Source organism: Pelodiscus sinensis, chromosome 6 (assembly GCF_049634645.1).
Source record: "Pelodiscus sinensis isolate JC-2024 chromosome 6, ASM4963464v1, whole genome shotgun sequence".
In the NCBI taxonomy this organism is placed as follows: Eukaryota; Metazoa; Chordata; order Testudines; family Trionychidae; genus Pelodiscus; species Pelodiscus sinensis.
In genome coordinates, this window is record NC_134716.1 from 115,086,416 (window position 1) to 115,103,752 (window position 17,337).

The 17,337-nt window shown below is 43.9% G+C and overlaps 1 protein-coding gene across 8 annotated transcripts in view; it reads right to left on the bottom strand.

Moving 5' to 3' along the window:
• Positions 1–17,337, bottom strand: part of SKA1 (spindle and kinetochore associated complex subunit 1) — a 42,540-nt gene that overhangs the window by 12,496 nt on the left and 12,707 nt on the right. For all 8 annotated transcript variants that reach the window (XM_075932678.1, XM_075932676.1, XM_075932672.1 and 5 more), the window contains 2 exons: positions 12,928–13,019; positions 10,035–10,166 (listed from right to left, as the gene is read on the bottom strand). In XM_075932678.1, coding sequence (XP_075788793.1) covers positions 10,035–10,166; positions 12,928–13,019 — 224 coding nt within the window. The remainder of the gene's footprint in view (positions 1–10,034; positions 10,167–12,927; positions 13,020–17,337) is intronic.

Sequence of the window (17,337 nt, forward strand, 5' to 3'; positions counted from 1 at the left end):
TCCCAGGAGATCCTACCCATTAGTTCCCTGAGAGAGTCAAAGTCTGCTTTTCTGAAGTCCAGGGTGTGTATTTTACTGCTCCCCTTTCTTCCTTTCATCAGGATTCTGAAATCGACCATTTCATGGTCACTGCTTCCATGTTGCCACCCTCATCTACTTCACCTACTAGTTCCTCCCTATTTGTGAGCAGCAGGTCAAGCTGTGCATGGCCCCTGGTTGGTTCCTTCATCACTTGTATCAATAAGTTATCCCCAACATTCTCCAAAAACTTCCTGGACTGTCTGTCTACTGCTGTATTGGACTTCCAACAGATGTCAGGGTGATTAAAGTCTGCCATGAGAACTAGGGCCTATGATCTGGAAGCTTCTCTTAACTGTCTGAAGAAAGCCTAGGCTACCTCAGCCATCCTATCTGGTTGTCTATAGCAGACAACAACCACAACATCACCGCTCTTGTTCCCGACTTTAAGCTTAATCCAAAGACTCTCAACAGGCTTTTCTCCCTCTATATACTGGAGCTTTGAGCAATCATACTGCTTTCTTAATACAGTGCAACTCCTCCTCCTTTTCTCCCATGCCTGTTCTTCTCGAACAGTTTATACCTTTCTATGACAGTGCTCCAATCATGTTAGTCATCCCACCAAGTTTCCGTTATTCAAATCAAATCATAGCTCTTCCCTCTCTTTATTAGGTGTATCCCATCTCTTCCTAACAATCCTTGTGTCTGAAACAGCATCCCATGGTCAAAGAAACGAAAGCCTTCTCTCTGACACCACCTGCACAACCACGCATGTACTTCCAAAGTTGGTTGATCCCTACCTGGTCCTTTTCCTTCAACAGGGAGGATGGATGAGAACACCACTTGTGCCTCAAACTCTTTGATCCTTCTTCCCAGTTCTACATAATCTGCAGTGATCCAATCAAGGTTATTTTTGGTAGTACACATCCTAAATTCTAGCTCCAGGTAAGCAGTACACTTATCAAGATTCCTGATCCGGATGGCATATGGATGTCTCTGTCCCGCTTAGAAGTAACACCATTTTATTCTTTCCAGATCACTAATTTTCAATAGAGATGGTGGAAACTTTACTGTAAGTGAAAGATGTGATGTGACTTTGAACCCTGAATCACTTTTATATCTACTATTATTTGATCAAGACATCATAATTAAAACTCTATAAAGTTGCAGAATAGATTAGCTTCTATAAGTTCTTACAACCACCACATGCACAGACTTAACCTAAATTCTGCTTAAATTTGTCTGAGACATTTAATTTGGTCTATGACCCTTTGAAGTACTTTTTGATCACAATAGAGCTTGACACAGGAAAGCCTGATACGCATGCTGATATTTCAAAGTGCTAAGACAAACCAGGAACTTCCAATTCAATGGTGATCATGTGCTTTTAAGTTATGTGGGTAGGGAAATGCTCAGTGTGTATAGCTCTCATCTGAGATGCCAGTCCAAATCATTAGTTACCAAATGAAATAGTGAGTTTGGTGGTTTCGGCAGCTTCACATTGTAAACGTATTGAACAGAGAATGTTTTTGTATTAATAGGAACTGTTCACAGTGATCCAAATCACCACTCATGAACTGCCGCACATCCATTGTGCTATATAAATAGCCTTGGAAAGGTTAGATTTTAATTGGTAAACATCAGTTTCACCATACAAACTATCCTAAAAATATTTCCATTAATAATAATAAAAATTTACAGATAGGCAAAAAGAGAAAAATGCTGCTTGAGAACTTATTATAGTTTGATTTAAAGATATTTATATATTTTGACATGATGTTGAAAATCTGTGTTTTAACTTTTATAAGCCAGTGATCACCAACCAGTAGATCAGGATCTACTGGTAGATTTTTGGAGCCTTTGACAGATTTGGCCAAGAGGCTATCACATGCTGGCACTTCAGCGACGCCTCTCCCCTCCGCTGCACACTTTGCCTTGGAGCTGCCCCATGTTCAGAGCCTCCTGCTTGCTATGCAAAGCAGGGAAGGGGGGGCACTGATGTCAGGGTGCCCTGTATTCTATCTCCACAAAATGGGGGGGTGCACAACAGGGCTTGGAGAGAGTTTGCTGGCTGCTTTTGGGAGTGATGCAGGGCCAGGGAAAGGATGAGTTTGCCTTAGCCCCACTGCACCACTAACCAGGGGCCACCAGAGGTAAGCAATGCCCAGCTGGAGCCAGCTCCAAACCCCTGCCCCAGTCATGAACCCCCTCCTAAGACCCAAGCCCCTACCCCAACCCTGAGCCCAAACTCCCTTACAGAGACTATACCCTCAACCCCATCCTGCACCCCAACTCCCTGCCCCAGGCTCAGCTCAGAGCCCTGCTATCACTCCAAATCCCTTAGCTCAAGACCAGAGTCTGTGTCCCAACCCTCCTTCCCCTCCCTGGTAAAAGGGAGAGAGAAAGGAGGACAGAGGATTAAGTGAGCAGGAGCGGGGCCTGGGAGAAGAGGCATGAAGGAGGCAGGGGCAAGGGTATCTGGGTTTGCGATAGATCCTGGATTGCACTTACATTTGAAAAGTGATCTTGTGCTTTACAAGGTTGGAGACCACTATTATAAGTTTTAACTTTTTGAATCTATGTTTACAATCATTAAATAATTATCTGACCCCCATAATTTTTCACAAATCTGAAAATTAAAAACAAAACATTTCTTAAAACCCATAATTTTGTACAACTGAAAACTGTAATTGATAAAAATAGAAACATTTCTATTAATATCAAACATTTATATTGTACTGCATACAGTACTTTAGATACGTGCACAAACACTCTCTGCCCTGACCAATGGTGCATTTATTCTGCTCTTTCTATTTTCAAAACAGTTTACAATCATCTTCATCTAATCCAATGAGGTGAAGATTTATTATCCCCATTTTATAGAGTGGATAATATGAGCAAGCACTTGAAGAAGAAAAGACAGTCACCTGTTTCCAAAATTGGTATTCAAGATATGTTGCTCATGTCCATTCAATTTAGCTGTGTGTACTCACTATGTGCACTGGTGCCAGAAGTTTTCTCTCTCCACAGTACCGGCAGGGGATTGGCTCTAGTGTCATGTGAAGTAGCATACACAAGCCACAGTTATACAGCAATATTAGCCCTCATCACATTTTCAGTTCCTTCTTGCCAGAAACTCTGACAGTGGGGAAGCCGAGTGAAATGTTGAATGGACATGAGCAACACATCTCAAAGAACACCAGTTAGAGAAAAAAGTAATTTTTTCTTCTTCAAATATGTTTATGTCCCCGGAAGGCAGGTAGGAGTTTATGGACATGCAGATGACAAAACAGCTCTGCCAAACTCAGCACCTTCCCAGGCCTACTGAGTGACAGTATAGTGGGCTGTGAACGTGTGCTGATGACCATGCAGCACCCTTACAGATGTCCTGGCTTGGAATGTAAGTCAGGCGGCCGCCAAAGATGCCTGAGCTCTGCTTGAGCATACCCTCATGTCGGTGACAATGGGACCCCTGCCAGTTCATAACAAGTCCATATGTTAAGAGATTATCCAGGTCAAAATCCTCTGCTTGAACACCAGGAGGCACCTCGTCATGTCAGCCAACGAGATGAAGAACTGGGATGACTTGCAAAAGGCTGTGTCCAGTCCAAATAAAACACCAGGGTCCTCCTCACACCGAGGGCATGTAAGCACTTGTCTTTCTGGTCTTTTGAGGCTTATAACAGAAGACCAATAGGAAGATATCCTGGCTCACTTTGGGCTGGAAGGCTGGGAGGGGTCAATGCTGTACTTGATGCTTATGGAAGACTATATGAGTCAGTTCTGACATTAAGGCACACAACTCTGAGACCTACCATGACGAAGTTACCACCACCAGGAAAGCTACCTTCCACAACTGGCCTTGTGCTCTTTGTTGCTATGTCTGGGTCGAGGGCTTCTGACTTTTGAGAAGGACTTTTCACTTCCCTTCCGAGCAGGACCGCTCCTCCATCTTAAATCATGCAGCACCCATGCTGTGAGACAAAGCAACAGGAGCTCACAGTGTAACAGCAGCTTGTAACCCTGAAATAGCAGGTCTGGACTATAAGGCAAGGTCCATGGAGGAGGCAAGGGGTTGGGGAATGCTAGGGCAATCAGGATGACCTGAGCTTCATCTTTTTTGATCTTGAGCAGGGCCTTGTGGATGAGAGGGACTGGCAAGAATGCACACAGAAGGCCCTCGTTCAGGGCAGGAGGAAAGTATTGGAAGAGGAATCTTTGCCCAAGCCCCTCTTGGAACAGAACTTACAACAATTCCTGTTCAGTCTGGTGGCAAACAGATCCACTTGGGCAGTTTCTTACTTCCAGAAGATAGCAGAAGCCACCTCCAGGAGGAGTGTCCACTTGTGGTGAGATGAAAAGTCTCTGCTTGATCCATCAGCTGTTCCTAGCCCACAGAATCTATTCTCCATTAATTTAGTTAGCCTTTTTTGAACCCTGTTATAGTACTGGCCTTCACAATATCCTCTGGAAAGGAGATCCACAGGTTGACGGTGCATTGTGTGAAGAAATATTTGTTTTTGATGGTTTTAAATTTGCTGCCTATTAATTTCATTTAGTGAAGGAGTAAATAATATTGCATTACTTACTTTTTCCACATCAGTCATGATTTTACAGACCTCTAACTTCATTCCAAGCTGAAAAGTCCCAGTATTATTAATCTCTTTATAAAGCAGCCATTCTGTGCCCCAATCATGTTTCTTGCCTTTCTGAACCTTTTCCAATTCCAATATTTTTTTTTTTTGTAGATGAGGTGACAACATCTGCCCACTGTATTGAAGATGCATCTGTACCACGGATTTCTAAAGAGGCAACAGGATATTTTCTGTCTTATTATGTATCCCTTTCTTAATGGTTGCCAACATTCCATTTGCATTTTTGACTGCCGCTGCACATTGTGTGGATGTTTTCAGAAAACTATCCACAACGACTCCATGATCTCTCTCTTCAGAGATAATAGCTAATTTAGACACAATCATTCTGAATACATAGTTGATGCTGACTAATCAACGACTGGTGTCAAGACAGCAAACAAGACTGGGAGGAGTGGGAGGCTTGGTGCCGGAGACTCTCAGAGCAGCTTAGTCAATTTGGGAAATTGACACTGGTCCAGGAAACAGTACTAGTGTCCACTTGATTTGTCCCGTGACAGTTAGCAGGGTCACAGAAAATCTCTACGTTGATTCTGGTACTCTTGCCGGAGGATATGCCTCACAAGGTCTGCATTCAGAAACCAGAAAATCTCACTTAGAGCTTCTCCGCCCTGTTCCCAGGTCCAGGGACTCCACCAGGCTGAAGAACTTCTGCCTGTCCCGAGAAGTGCACCTGCTATGAGGGGGACGATCATTGGCGTAAGGTTGATGTGGAATGCTGCCTTGGCAGGGATCATAGTGATCCAAGAGTGGGTTTATCCCGGGACGGGGAATCTACAGAGACCAGTGTGGATAGTATCAATAGGGACATATGTCCTATGCTGCTTGCAGGGCCTCCCATGTGGAAAGCACATGAAGCTGACGAGAACACTCACCACTGTCTGGTGTGGGGTAAGCTGGGCTGCTCTGCTTGGCTTGCGCTCGGGCTCTCAAGCCCAGCTCAAATAAAGAACTGCCTGGTACAGGGCCTTGGTCTATCATAGGTTTGTCCTTTCCCTTTTGGGAAATAGGAGATCTTTCTCTCCCCATCTTCTTAGGCTTCTTCATTGGAGCCACAGAAGGAGACAGGTGTCATTGGTAGATGGCATTGGTGGGGCGCTGTGCACCGCCAAATCGGAACACTTCTCCAGCATCAGCGCGAGGGCAGACTCCATAAGGAGGGCTTTGAGCAGAACATCTCTCTCCCTCTTTGCCCTGAAGAACTTGCAAATTCCACATTAATTAGCCATGTGTTTTTTGCCCAAGCACCGTAAACTATTATTATGTGGATTGCTAATGGGCACTGGCCTCCTGGGGACCAGGACATTCCCTGCCCCAAGGCAAAGTCCCACCAAAGCCAAAGTCCCACCAGAGGACCTAACAAATCTAAGTACTATGGGGATTTATAACACTGGGGAAATTAACTACAAACTAAAAGAACAAGTGCAACAAGAAGCAACAGCATAGTTCTAAGCACCATCACTAGTGACAAGAAGGAACGGTAGAGATGGGGGTTTGGCAGGGCTCTATATACCACAGTATGCACACACCACTCCAGAAAGCACCAGAGCCTATCTCCTATGGATACTAAGGATGTTAAGTAATGGCTAATTGATTAGTCGAGTAGGTTGATGGAATTTCCATTGACTAATTGACTAGTCAATAGGCACTTCTGCATTCCTCCTTGAAACGTACAAGAGGCCCTGCTGGGGCTCTTGTACATTTCAAAGGAGGAATGCGGAACTCTGTGTGCAGCCCGGGGCCAATAGGAAGTCCCGCTGACTCCGAGCTGCACATGGCGTGCCAGTTTTGAAATTCACAAGAGTCCCCAGTGGGGGCTCTTATGCATTTCAAAGTGGCAGTGCAGCATGGAACCCAGGGTCAGTGGGGGACTCAGAGTCCCCCACTGACCCTGGGCTCCATGCTATGCTGCCAATTTGAAATGCTAAGGCGGTGTTCAAAGGGGCAGCGTCGCACAGCTAAGCCGGGGATCAGCTGAGCAGCACTGCCACATATGGAGCCCAGGATCAGCTGGGGACTCCCCAGCTGATCCCAGGCTCCAGTGCAGCGTTTCCGCAGAACCTAGGATCAGCTGGGGTGTCCCCAGCTGACCCCGGGTTCTGAGTAACTGCCACATGGAACCCACTGTCAGCTTGGGAGTCTTTGAAGTACCCCTGCCGCTTTGAAGTACCTCTTTCCCCCCCACTTTTCTGCCTCTATCTGATAGAGGCAACAAGAGGGAGAAATTGACTAGTTGACTGACTATTCAATAAGCATTTGCTTATCAGATAGTCGACTAATCCTTAACATCCCTAATGGATACTGCAGAGAGAAAAAACTTCTGGTAACAGTGCACACACAACTAAGTTGAAGGGACATGAGCAAGCACTCGAAGAACTATTGAATCTGTGCCTTTTTAAAAAATAATGTTTAGAAAAAGCTACTGCTTAATAATTCAAAACCTGAAATTTCAACCTAGTGGGGAAGGGAGAGAAGGAAATAAACACAGTGTTTTTCCTCTCAGCATACTCATTACCTTTAGTTTTTTTGTCTCGGGCGTGTGTGCGTGCACGTGCATGCTTAGGAGATGCTGAGTCCAGTCCTATGCTCAGGTCACATTTCAAGTAATCAAGTATTTCATTACCAAGACCAAAAATCAGAAACAAGAGAACAAAGCACCATAAGAAACTACAGAAACCACATGGCAATCAAATTAATATCTGAAGATGAAGAAAAACAGCAGTCAGCCTTCGGAACACCAGAGGGTGCTATTGTATAGTTAGTGAATAGGGGGAAATATCAGCAATAACACTCCATGAATAAAAAGTCTCACAGGGGTAGCCATGTTAGTTGTGTTAGTCTGTAACTGTAAAAACAAGCAGTCCTTTCTTGCATTTAACAGAACAATGGTTCCAAGTTCAGGACAGATGTAGATGAGTGGAAAAAGGTTTCCACAAATTGTTCAGTATGTGGACTGGGCTCCATTTCAGACCTCGGATGTGAAAATAACACTGCAGTTCCCCAGCAGAATCCCTCTATGACAGGAAAAGTTGTGTCTTTTTGAAATATGCTTTAGCAAAATCATGTGGTCTCAGGGAAGCTTTGCAATCCTTGGAAGAGAGCCTTGTGACCTAGGCTGAAGCGCAGTGGGGGGTATCTAGCATGAACTGAGAATCAGCTGGCCCAGCTTGCGCTGAATCCCGCCCCCTGCTGCACTTCTGATTTTTAAATGTATTAGAAGCTGGCAGGCTTGCACCTGATCCCCGCTGATTCCTGGCTTGCACCTGATCTCTGCTACCCCCTGCCTCCCATGGAGATGGTGCTGGGGGGAACCAGCTTTTAATTCAAAGTTGTCTGTTTTGCAGTTTGAAATGGACCCTTTTCTACAAAACTTTTTATGTAGCTTTTAAATTGAAAAAAATCATTTTCGTAATCATTATTTTAAAATGATTTACCAAGGACATTTTGTGTCATTTATACCAACACCACAGAACCACTTTAGCAGGTGGTTCTGAAAAGTTATAGGACTGTGATACAGGAATCCAGAAACCACTGAGATGCTTATATTAAGTAGAGTAAATGATGCCAAGTTCTCAGCACTGGACTTGGTCAAGTCAGATGGATCTAAAGACCTCCCAGCCATTTTGGCTGATATGGCACTCAGGCACTAGTCTTGATTGAACTGGTAGATCCAGGAATTTTCATCTACATATGGTGGTCACAGAGCCAAGTTGGGTGTCTAAAGATGATAGTGCTGGATCCTTGCTATCAAATTCAGCTGACACAGATGGATCTAGAGACCTCCATGCATACCAGAGTGAACACAGAACCACTTCTGGCAAGCAGTTCTCCAGAGTCCTTGGTGCTTGGGCCTCAATATTGGACTTGGATCAATCCAAATAGACCTGGTAGCTAGGACCACTTTCGCCAGTGGGTCTCTGAAGTCAAGAAGTGCCTCTCTGGCACAAACCTACTCAATCAGGACAGATACAGGGACTTCATTGCCACTGAAACCAAGAAGAATCTGAATTTACAGTGTTAGATTCACTTTATCAGGTCTCAAGAGCTTCCCTTGGAAGCTGAAACTTGAAGTGATTTTCCTGCCTTCCCACCACCAGATTACTCTCATGGTATACGGGCATCTCCTTTTTATCTGTCTTGAGAAAAGCTGATTGTCAATTAATCGAATAATAAAACAAAAATTGCCTTCAATGAACTAAAGGAGAAATCATCACATAAGAGTTGAGGATACCTAGTTAGAGCTATACTCACTATTCTTTGATGCCTAGAAGAAACTGAAAGGCATTTGGAGCTACCCCCCATTTTAAACTTTTGGAATCATCTATAAAGGATCAGTAAGGAGTGAGTGGCCCCAATGCATGCAGCTCACCAGGGGTGGGTCTACACTGCACCCATAGCTTGAAATAAGCTATGCAATTTGAGCTACGCAAATTGCATAGCTTATTTAGCGTCTATTTCAAAATAGATTATTTTGAAATTTGGCACTGTCTATATAGTTCCAGATTTCAAAATTGAGCGCTATTTCAAAACATCCCTTAATCCTCATGAAACAAGATTTACTGGGACGTCAGAATAGCGCGCCCGTTACTTTGAAAGCTATTTTGAAATAATGGGCACACTGCCAAGATATGGAAAATGTTATTTTGGGATACAAGAAGTATCCTGAAATAGCACCACTGTCTAGAGATACCCCTTGAAGATTCTGAAAACTCACAGTGCCAGCAACCTGAACCCCAAAAAATATGACACTCAAAAATTAACTGAGTTTTCTTATTGAATCCCATCATTTTTAAGAAACTAAGGGCTTGTCTAATCAAACAATTAGTGCACAGCAAGCTGTGCTGCAAATCTACAGTGCACTACCACGCCATATGCTAGCTGTCCAAGTGGACCCTGGACCTGTGCACAATAGTGCCCGTAGTATTCCACTGACTTACTTCAATTTCAAAGCAAAGATCAAAGCACGCTAAGAAACTCTTAGTGTATGGTAGTAGGTTCATGTGGATAGTGAGTACATGGCCTATGAATGCACTGTAGATTTACATCCCAAGCTTGTCATGCACTAAGTGCTTGTTTAAACAAGTCCAAATAGTTTCTATAATGAATTGAAACACTATTTTAATAAAATGTTAATTAAAGTGTGATGGAATATTTCACAAAAACAAAATTATTAATCAACATATTTATGATTCTCAAATACTTCAGGATTGTGCTAATTAGAATGAACACCATTTCCACTGCAACCATAAACATTTCATAAAACATTCCTGTCAGTCATTGATTATGAAAAGCTAATTTTTCCAAAATCTAAATTTGGCCCCCATTTATACCTAACATCAACTAGGAAAACGCTCATTTACTTACGCTGGAACATCTTCAAATTCCTGTGTCGTTATTAAGGGTGCTTCTTTAATAAACTTTGGCTCTCTTGTGGGTTTCTTTGCATGTTCAGTAACTTTACTTTGTTCTTCAGATTTCACAGTTAGTCCCACAGTGCTGTAAAATGAATGAGAGTTAAGTATAAAAATAGTGGATAATTGGTAGTTATGAACATACCAGTAAGTTACCAGATTTCTGTTCACATAAATCTACAATTCCTTTTCTTCCACTGATTTTCAGGACAAAATGACTATAATTTGCAATAATATATATATTAATTGACTGTTCATTATACCTCTACATTTTTTAGGTTGGAGAGGTTGCTATCAGTTTCAGTTAAAAGTTCAATATACCACTGTATTTCACAGAATGTGAGAAGCTTACTTTTCATCCTTTGCTTGTGGCTCAGAAACATGAGCCAGATTTTATGCTTATTGGTCTCATCATGAGATTTGAAATACCTCAGACTCCTTTAAAACACAGGTTCAAATCTTCGTAAGGCTGACTCTCCATCAGTTTATCCTATCCTACAAATAAAATGAACCTCATGCAGCCTGATGTGTAGTTCTTTCGAAACAGCCAGTCTTTTCTACTCTGAATGAACATTACAAATCCCATGGCACTTTTAAAAAAATCTGTGCCACCAAGCTCCACAGATCAATATCCTTAGGCAAAATCTGTTTCCTTTCTCCCCAGGGTTGTACTACTTGCCAGTTGTCCACTTGACTGTCTCCGTTCTACACATTCTAGGCAGCAATATGAGGAGAAGGCTATATTTCACTGATTTGTGTATCATTTGCTAAGTGCTATGGTATTCTGTGGAATGAACGTTGTCATGTAAACATAAAAAAAAAATTAAACTAAAGTTGAAATGCTATCTAATCAAAGACTGTTTTGCAACTTTGGCCCAAATTTAAGCATGAATGACAGTTCTGGGGCTTCTCTTTGAAGTCTGGAGTTAAAATCTCTTTGAAGCAATATGCATGTTTTAAGGCAGTGGTACCCAGCGCGGTGTCTGCGGGCACCATGGCGCCCGCGGAGTGATCTGGGCCAGCCCCGCCCCCGGACAGGTGGTGCATGGGCGGTGCCGGCCCCTGGGTGCGCAGCGTATGGGTGGCCCCGCCCCCGGGAGCATGGTGCAAGGGCTATGCCAGCCCTGGGAATGCAGCGTATGGGCAGTGATGGCGCCTGGGCGCGCGGCACAGGCATGGTGCTGGCCCCAGGTGCACAGCACAGGGGCAGCGCCATCCCCGGACGCAAAGCACATGGGCGGCCCCGCCCCTGGGTGCGCGGTACATGGGCTGTGCCGGCCCTGGGCTCATGGTGTATAAGCGTCCTTGCCCCTGGGCACGTGGAATAGGAGTGGCACCAGCCCCAGACGCACAGTACATGGACGACCCTGCCCCCGGGCGCGTAGTGCATGGGCTGTGCTGTACCCGAGCGTGCGGCATATGGGCGTCCCCGCCCCGAGCACACAGCACAGGAGCAGCGCCGGCCCTGGGAGTGCGGCGCATGGGTGGCGCTGGCACTGCACACGAGGCGCATGGGTGGCCCCGCCCCCGGTGCGTGCGCAGCCCCGTCTCCGGTCACGTGTGCGGCCCCGCTCCGGGCGCCCGGCAGCCCCAAAAGGTTGGGGACCACTGTTTTAAGGTCATTGAGAGACCACACTAATACCAACCCTGGAACTTTCCCTTGCAACAAACCCCGGTGCCAGCTTTGTCTACATATTTACTTGGACCTTACCATGCCAGTTACAACATCAAGAACACATATTCCTGTTCATCCAGAAAAATAATTTATTCCATCATGTGCCTGAAGTGTCAGTCTGCTATGTACATTGGACAAACTTCTCAGACACTTCGCCAAAGAATCAATGCACATAAAACAGACATCAGGCTCTCTCGCAGAGAGAAAACTGTTGCATGCCATTTTAACCAGACTGACCATTCTCTCAATGACCTTAAAACATGCATACTGCTTCAAAGAGATTTTAACTCCAGACTTCAAAGAGAAGCCTCAGAACTGTCATTCCTGCTTAAATTTGACACTTTATGTATGGGCCTTAACAAAGATGCTAATTATCTCACCCATTACAAAGATAGCTTCCCCAGTTATCATCCCTAATATCATGATCTCACAGACACTAACTTCCCCCCCTCACCCCATCCTCTGTTCTAATGATTTGTCAATTTTATATGTGTTCACTTTTTTTTTTTAATTGTATCACTTTGGTATATATGGTCGTGCCAATTTTCTTCCACAAATTGATTTGAGGAAGTGGGTCTGGCCCAAGAAAGCTTATCACCTAATAAACCATCTTGTTAGTCTTTAAAGTGCTGAATAGTCCTGTATTTTGTTTCAGCTACACCAGACTAACACGGCTACATCTCTATCACTATTCTAGAAGTGAAAAAGCCTTCCAGACCTATTAGCAGAACATCAAACAGGTGAAAAAGCCATTCAAATGATAATGAAGCCATGTAACATGCCTTTGCCAATCCCCGGGTTATAAGGTCAGTTTCTGAATTTACCATGTTAGTCAACAGAACCTTAGTTTAAAATTTGCTTTAAAAATATTCGTGTGTTGCTGAAAATTATAAAATCACATCTCTAAAAAAATCACTGTCATCCCCTCCCCTGGGCTACTATTGGGCATAAGGACACCAGTGTAATAGTACTATGTAGAGCCCCATAAATCCAAAGAACATCACTGCCTTATCTAGGCAGGTAAGCTTTTGTTTTGTATGTGTGAATATTTCTAACACTGTACAGTACTTGTCTGAATCCCAAAGATTTGCAGCTAATATCTAATACTAGAAGCTAAGATTTTTACACTGCAAATGGAACCAGAACATCTGCCTAGGAGAGTAATACATACCACTTTGGGACTGCTTTGGGCAGATGAGGAGGAATATTTTCACGAAGGTGCTGTGCTTCATTATAGTCCCTCTCAATACACTTCTGCATCTCCTGAAATGAATGATATTGGACTCTATCAGTAGTCTGAAGTTACTGAAAATGGTGCTATCAAGACTGTTCCCTACTCTGGCATGACGAATGCAGGAGTTGGGGGCCTGCAAGAGCACTCCAAAACCTTGCTTCTACAGGCTCTGGTACAACAACTTCCCCACACAAAATCCTAATACCCAGATTTTGGGGGACCCGCTGCCACCACCCAAGTAATTCCAAGAAAATCAGTGAAGAGATCACTTGGGAAATCCCCTCCCTAAGGTAAAACAATCCTCCCTGCCCCAACCTCCGTTTTGCTTGGAGTTGGGAAAAACAGAGGGAATCCACAGACAACAATGGACTCTGCCCTTCTAACTAGGCTCTTAGTCCTACAGACACAACAATCAACCAATACCAGTTAATGAGAAAAAAAACAATTTTTTATTATAAAAACAAAACTACAGTTGCAAGCATAGTAAATTGGCTAGATGGAAAGAGACACCATTTGATACAGATAGTCAGGGAAAACACCTGGCTGTAAGGCTTAGTTACAAAAGAGAAAAAAATTAACAAGCTCAGACATGGTTTCCAAACCCCAATAAGGAAAACAATAAACCCTGACGGTCTAGCTAAACTTTTCCCTACTTACACATTTTAAGAAGTCCGTTCTTGGAGAGAGAAGCATCTCCCATCTCTCTCAACACCTGGGAGAAATTGCTCTGATCTCAAACAAAGAAGAGAGAGAGAAAAAAACCCTCTATTCCGGTTTGAAATTCCTACCTGCATTGTTATTGGCTGACTGCCCGACACCTTGATTATGACAGGTACAATGGAGATGGTTCCATTTACTGCATAGATGTGAAGAATGACCCTTTACAAATATGTCCTATTGTGATTAATGAACTTTATTATTTCTTCAGTAGAGATCCTCTTTCCTTATTCCTCAGAAACAATCAGTGGAACTTAGAGATTCAACTGCTTTTCATTCTAAATAACCTGAGCCAGTGAAGCTAACAGTGAGCCAGTTATAGTGGGAATAAAATCTAAAAAGAAGGTGGCCACTATAGAGAATAAAATTCTGCTTGCTACTAGCCAGAGGGAGAAAACAGGAAGAATAAAACTGCCTGCAATTAAGAGTTAACAAAGGAGTGCCAAGTACTTCCCATTAGCATGCAAAAGAAGCCAAACTTCTGAGGGGAAGGGACCAATGAGGTTATACTCCAATCTAACAGCTGTGAAATTTAAGATAAATTCTGCTTGTATGTCATAATTTCATTATTGTTTCTAACTTTTTATTACTAAGGACAGTTTTATGAAAACAGGAACTTTGTTTCTGAAGCTTTGCCTCTTCCTGTTTTTCTCTTAACCTGATGTTATAATTGTGTGTGACATGATTATTTCCACAGCAACTAATTGCTTTTAGAGAATCATTTTCCTACCAACACTGCCAGAAACCATCTTGTAATAAGATTTCAGTTTCAATAACTTGATTGACATGACAAGATACTCAAGTTGCCAGACTTACTAAACCAATCTCAAGGCATGGGGAAGAATGACAGTAAGTACAGAAGTTTTATACAATGGATCTATTTTACATTACAATCTAGTTCTGATCAGGTGGCAGGATGCCTTGTCTCTGCATCATAAAGCTTTTTTTCCTTGCATGATTTTACCATTTCCTTGTAATAGTCCTGTAATTAAGTTTGACTATAACTGCAATTTAAGAAAAACAGAATGTGACAGTATTTTCATAACAGAACTATATTCATTAGAGAAGATAAATAATAAGAGCAAAACCTTGAAAAGGTCACATATAGGCGACTATTCCTGTATGAACTGTGGGACCCAAAGTATGGACAAATCATTTTATTGTCAGAACCCAGATGAGAGTGCTAGAAAATAGCGGTAAAATAAAAAAATATTCTAGGCAGTGACATACAAACAAGCACATAGCTTGCTCCACTGCCTTAAAAAATCCTGACTTCAGTAATGATTTGAGCAGATCAAGTAGACAATTATAGACATACATTTCAACTTGGGTGCAGAATAAGACTACGTGGGGCTAGCTCCACCAGGGCGAAAGATGAGTCCATTCATAGGCAATTTTCCTAGTCTGAAGAGGGAAGACTTGATCCAAATCTCATTTGCTTGGTCCCAAAATGCACGAACGAGTGATGAATATTTTGTTGATGCAACAAATGCATTATACTTCTCTACTGAACTCACTTGCTATAACATTCTCATACTTCAAAGACATACCACTTAAGGACCAAGAAAGGGATCATTACAGTGATCACAGGGTTCATGATTCTAAAGAATGGTAAATGAGAAAACAGCAAAATAAAAATGTATTTCAAGAAGGCAGACTTGAGTAACTCTGAGAGCTGGTAGGTAAGGTCCCAAAACTAAGAGGTAAAACAATTGAAGACAGCAGTTTTTCAAAAGGACTGTGACGGGCCCGCTGGGACCCGCACTGCCCTGGGGGGACCTCACCCGCTCGCCCTGCAGAGGAGCAGAGCAGGGCAGGGAGGAGCAGCGGCACGCCCAGCTCCCAGCCCGCCGCATCCGGGGTTGGGCACGGTGAGATACTGAGAGCCCGGCCAGGGAGAAGGCAGGGTGGAACAACGCCAGTCCGCTCCAGCGACCGCCGCGTCACCAGGCGGCCCCGAAAGGCCCTCAGGGCAGAGTCCCGTAATCACCAACAGACATCCCAGGGCGTGAGGACGCCCAGGGGGCAAGCTAACGCGGCGTCTCAGCCGCGTCCGGGACATTCGAAAAGCAGAGACAGAGGGGGGGCTCCGGGACATTCGAAAAGCAGATACAGAGGGGGGGCTACGGAGACAGGAGCCGCGGGCCAGCATAACAGAGGGGGACCGTCCCCCCTCAGGGGAGAAGCGTGCAGGGGAACGCCTGTACAAGGCAGAACCCAGCCGAGCCGGAGGAGGAGGACGGCGGACGGATAAGTCCCTGGGACCAACCGGCGGGGCTTTTAGCCAGAGAGGGGGTTAGGAAGCAGCCCAGGGCAGAGCGTTTCTGGTGCCTGTGGGCTGACAAGCTTCAGGATGGAACCCTGTCAGCTGGAGAAGGGATTTACCTCTCCAACCCTTAGGGCTCCAGGCTGGGACCCGGTGGAGAGGGCGGGCCTGGGTCCCCCTACCCAGCCCACACACACACACACACACACACTCCGCCTTCACCCATGTGACTCTAGGCGAGGAGCCTCGGTGAACACAGGATCTCAGGTCACTCGAACCCGGACCCCGGGGAGGAGCCAGGGAGAAGAGGCAAGGGACCCCGTAACATTTACAAAGACCAGACGGGTCCGCTGGGCCCCTCTCTCGTGGTTGGGAGAGGATGCTTGTACCCTTAAAATCCATTACAAATTTAGACCCCTAACAAAGACTAGATGGTGGGTCTGCTGGGTCTTACCCCTTCCCCTCGCCCCAGACAGGGGAGGAGGGTGGTGCTCTCACCCTTAAAATCCATCACAAGGACATTATTAAAAGTGCAAGACTAAACAATTCCACTGCATAGAAAAGATAGGAAGTATGGCAAGAAACCACACTGGCTTCCATGGGAGATGTTGAATTATCTAAAAATCAAAAACACTTAACATCTATGCCAGGAAAGATAATGGAGCAAATAATTAAGGAGTTCATCTGCAAGCATCTGCACGATAATATGGCAATAAACAACAGTCAGCATGGATTTGTCAAGAACAAATCATGTCAAACTAATCTGACAGCTTTCTTTGATAGGATAACAAGTCTTATGAATAAGGGGGAAGCAGCAGATATGGTATACCTAGACTTTAGTAAAGCATTTGATACAGTCTCACATGACCATCTTATGAATAGATTAAGAAAACACAACCTAGATGGAGCTACTATAAGGAAGGTGCATAACTGATTGGATAACTGCTCTCAGAGAGTAGTTATTAATGGCTCATAGTTATGCTAGAAGGGGATAACAAACGGGTTCCACAGTGGTCTGTTTCGGGATTTGTTTCTGTTCAGTATCCTCATTGACGATTTAGATATTGGCATAGAAAGTATGCTTATAAAGTTTGCAGATGATACCAAGCTGGGAAGGATTGCAAGTGCTTTGAAAGATAGGGTCATAATTCAAAATGATCTGAACAAACTGGAGAAATGGTCTGAGGTAAATAGGATGAAGTTTAATAAGGACAAATGCAAAGTACTCCACTTACGAAGGAATAATCAGTTTCATACATACAGAAAGGGAAATGACTATCTAGGAAGGAGTACTATAGAAAGGGATCTAGGGGTTATAGCGGCCCACTAATTAAATACGAGTCAACAGTGTGACCTGTTACAAA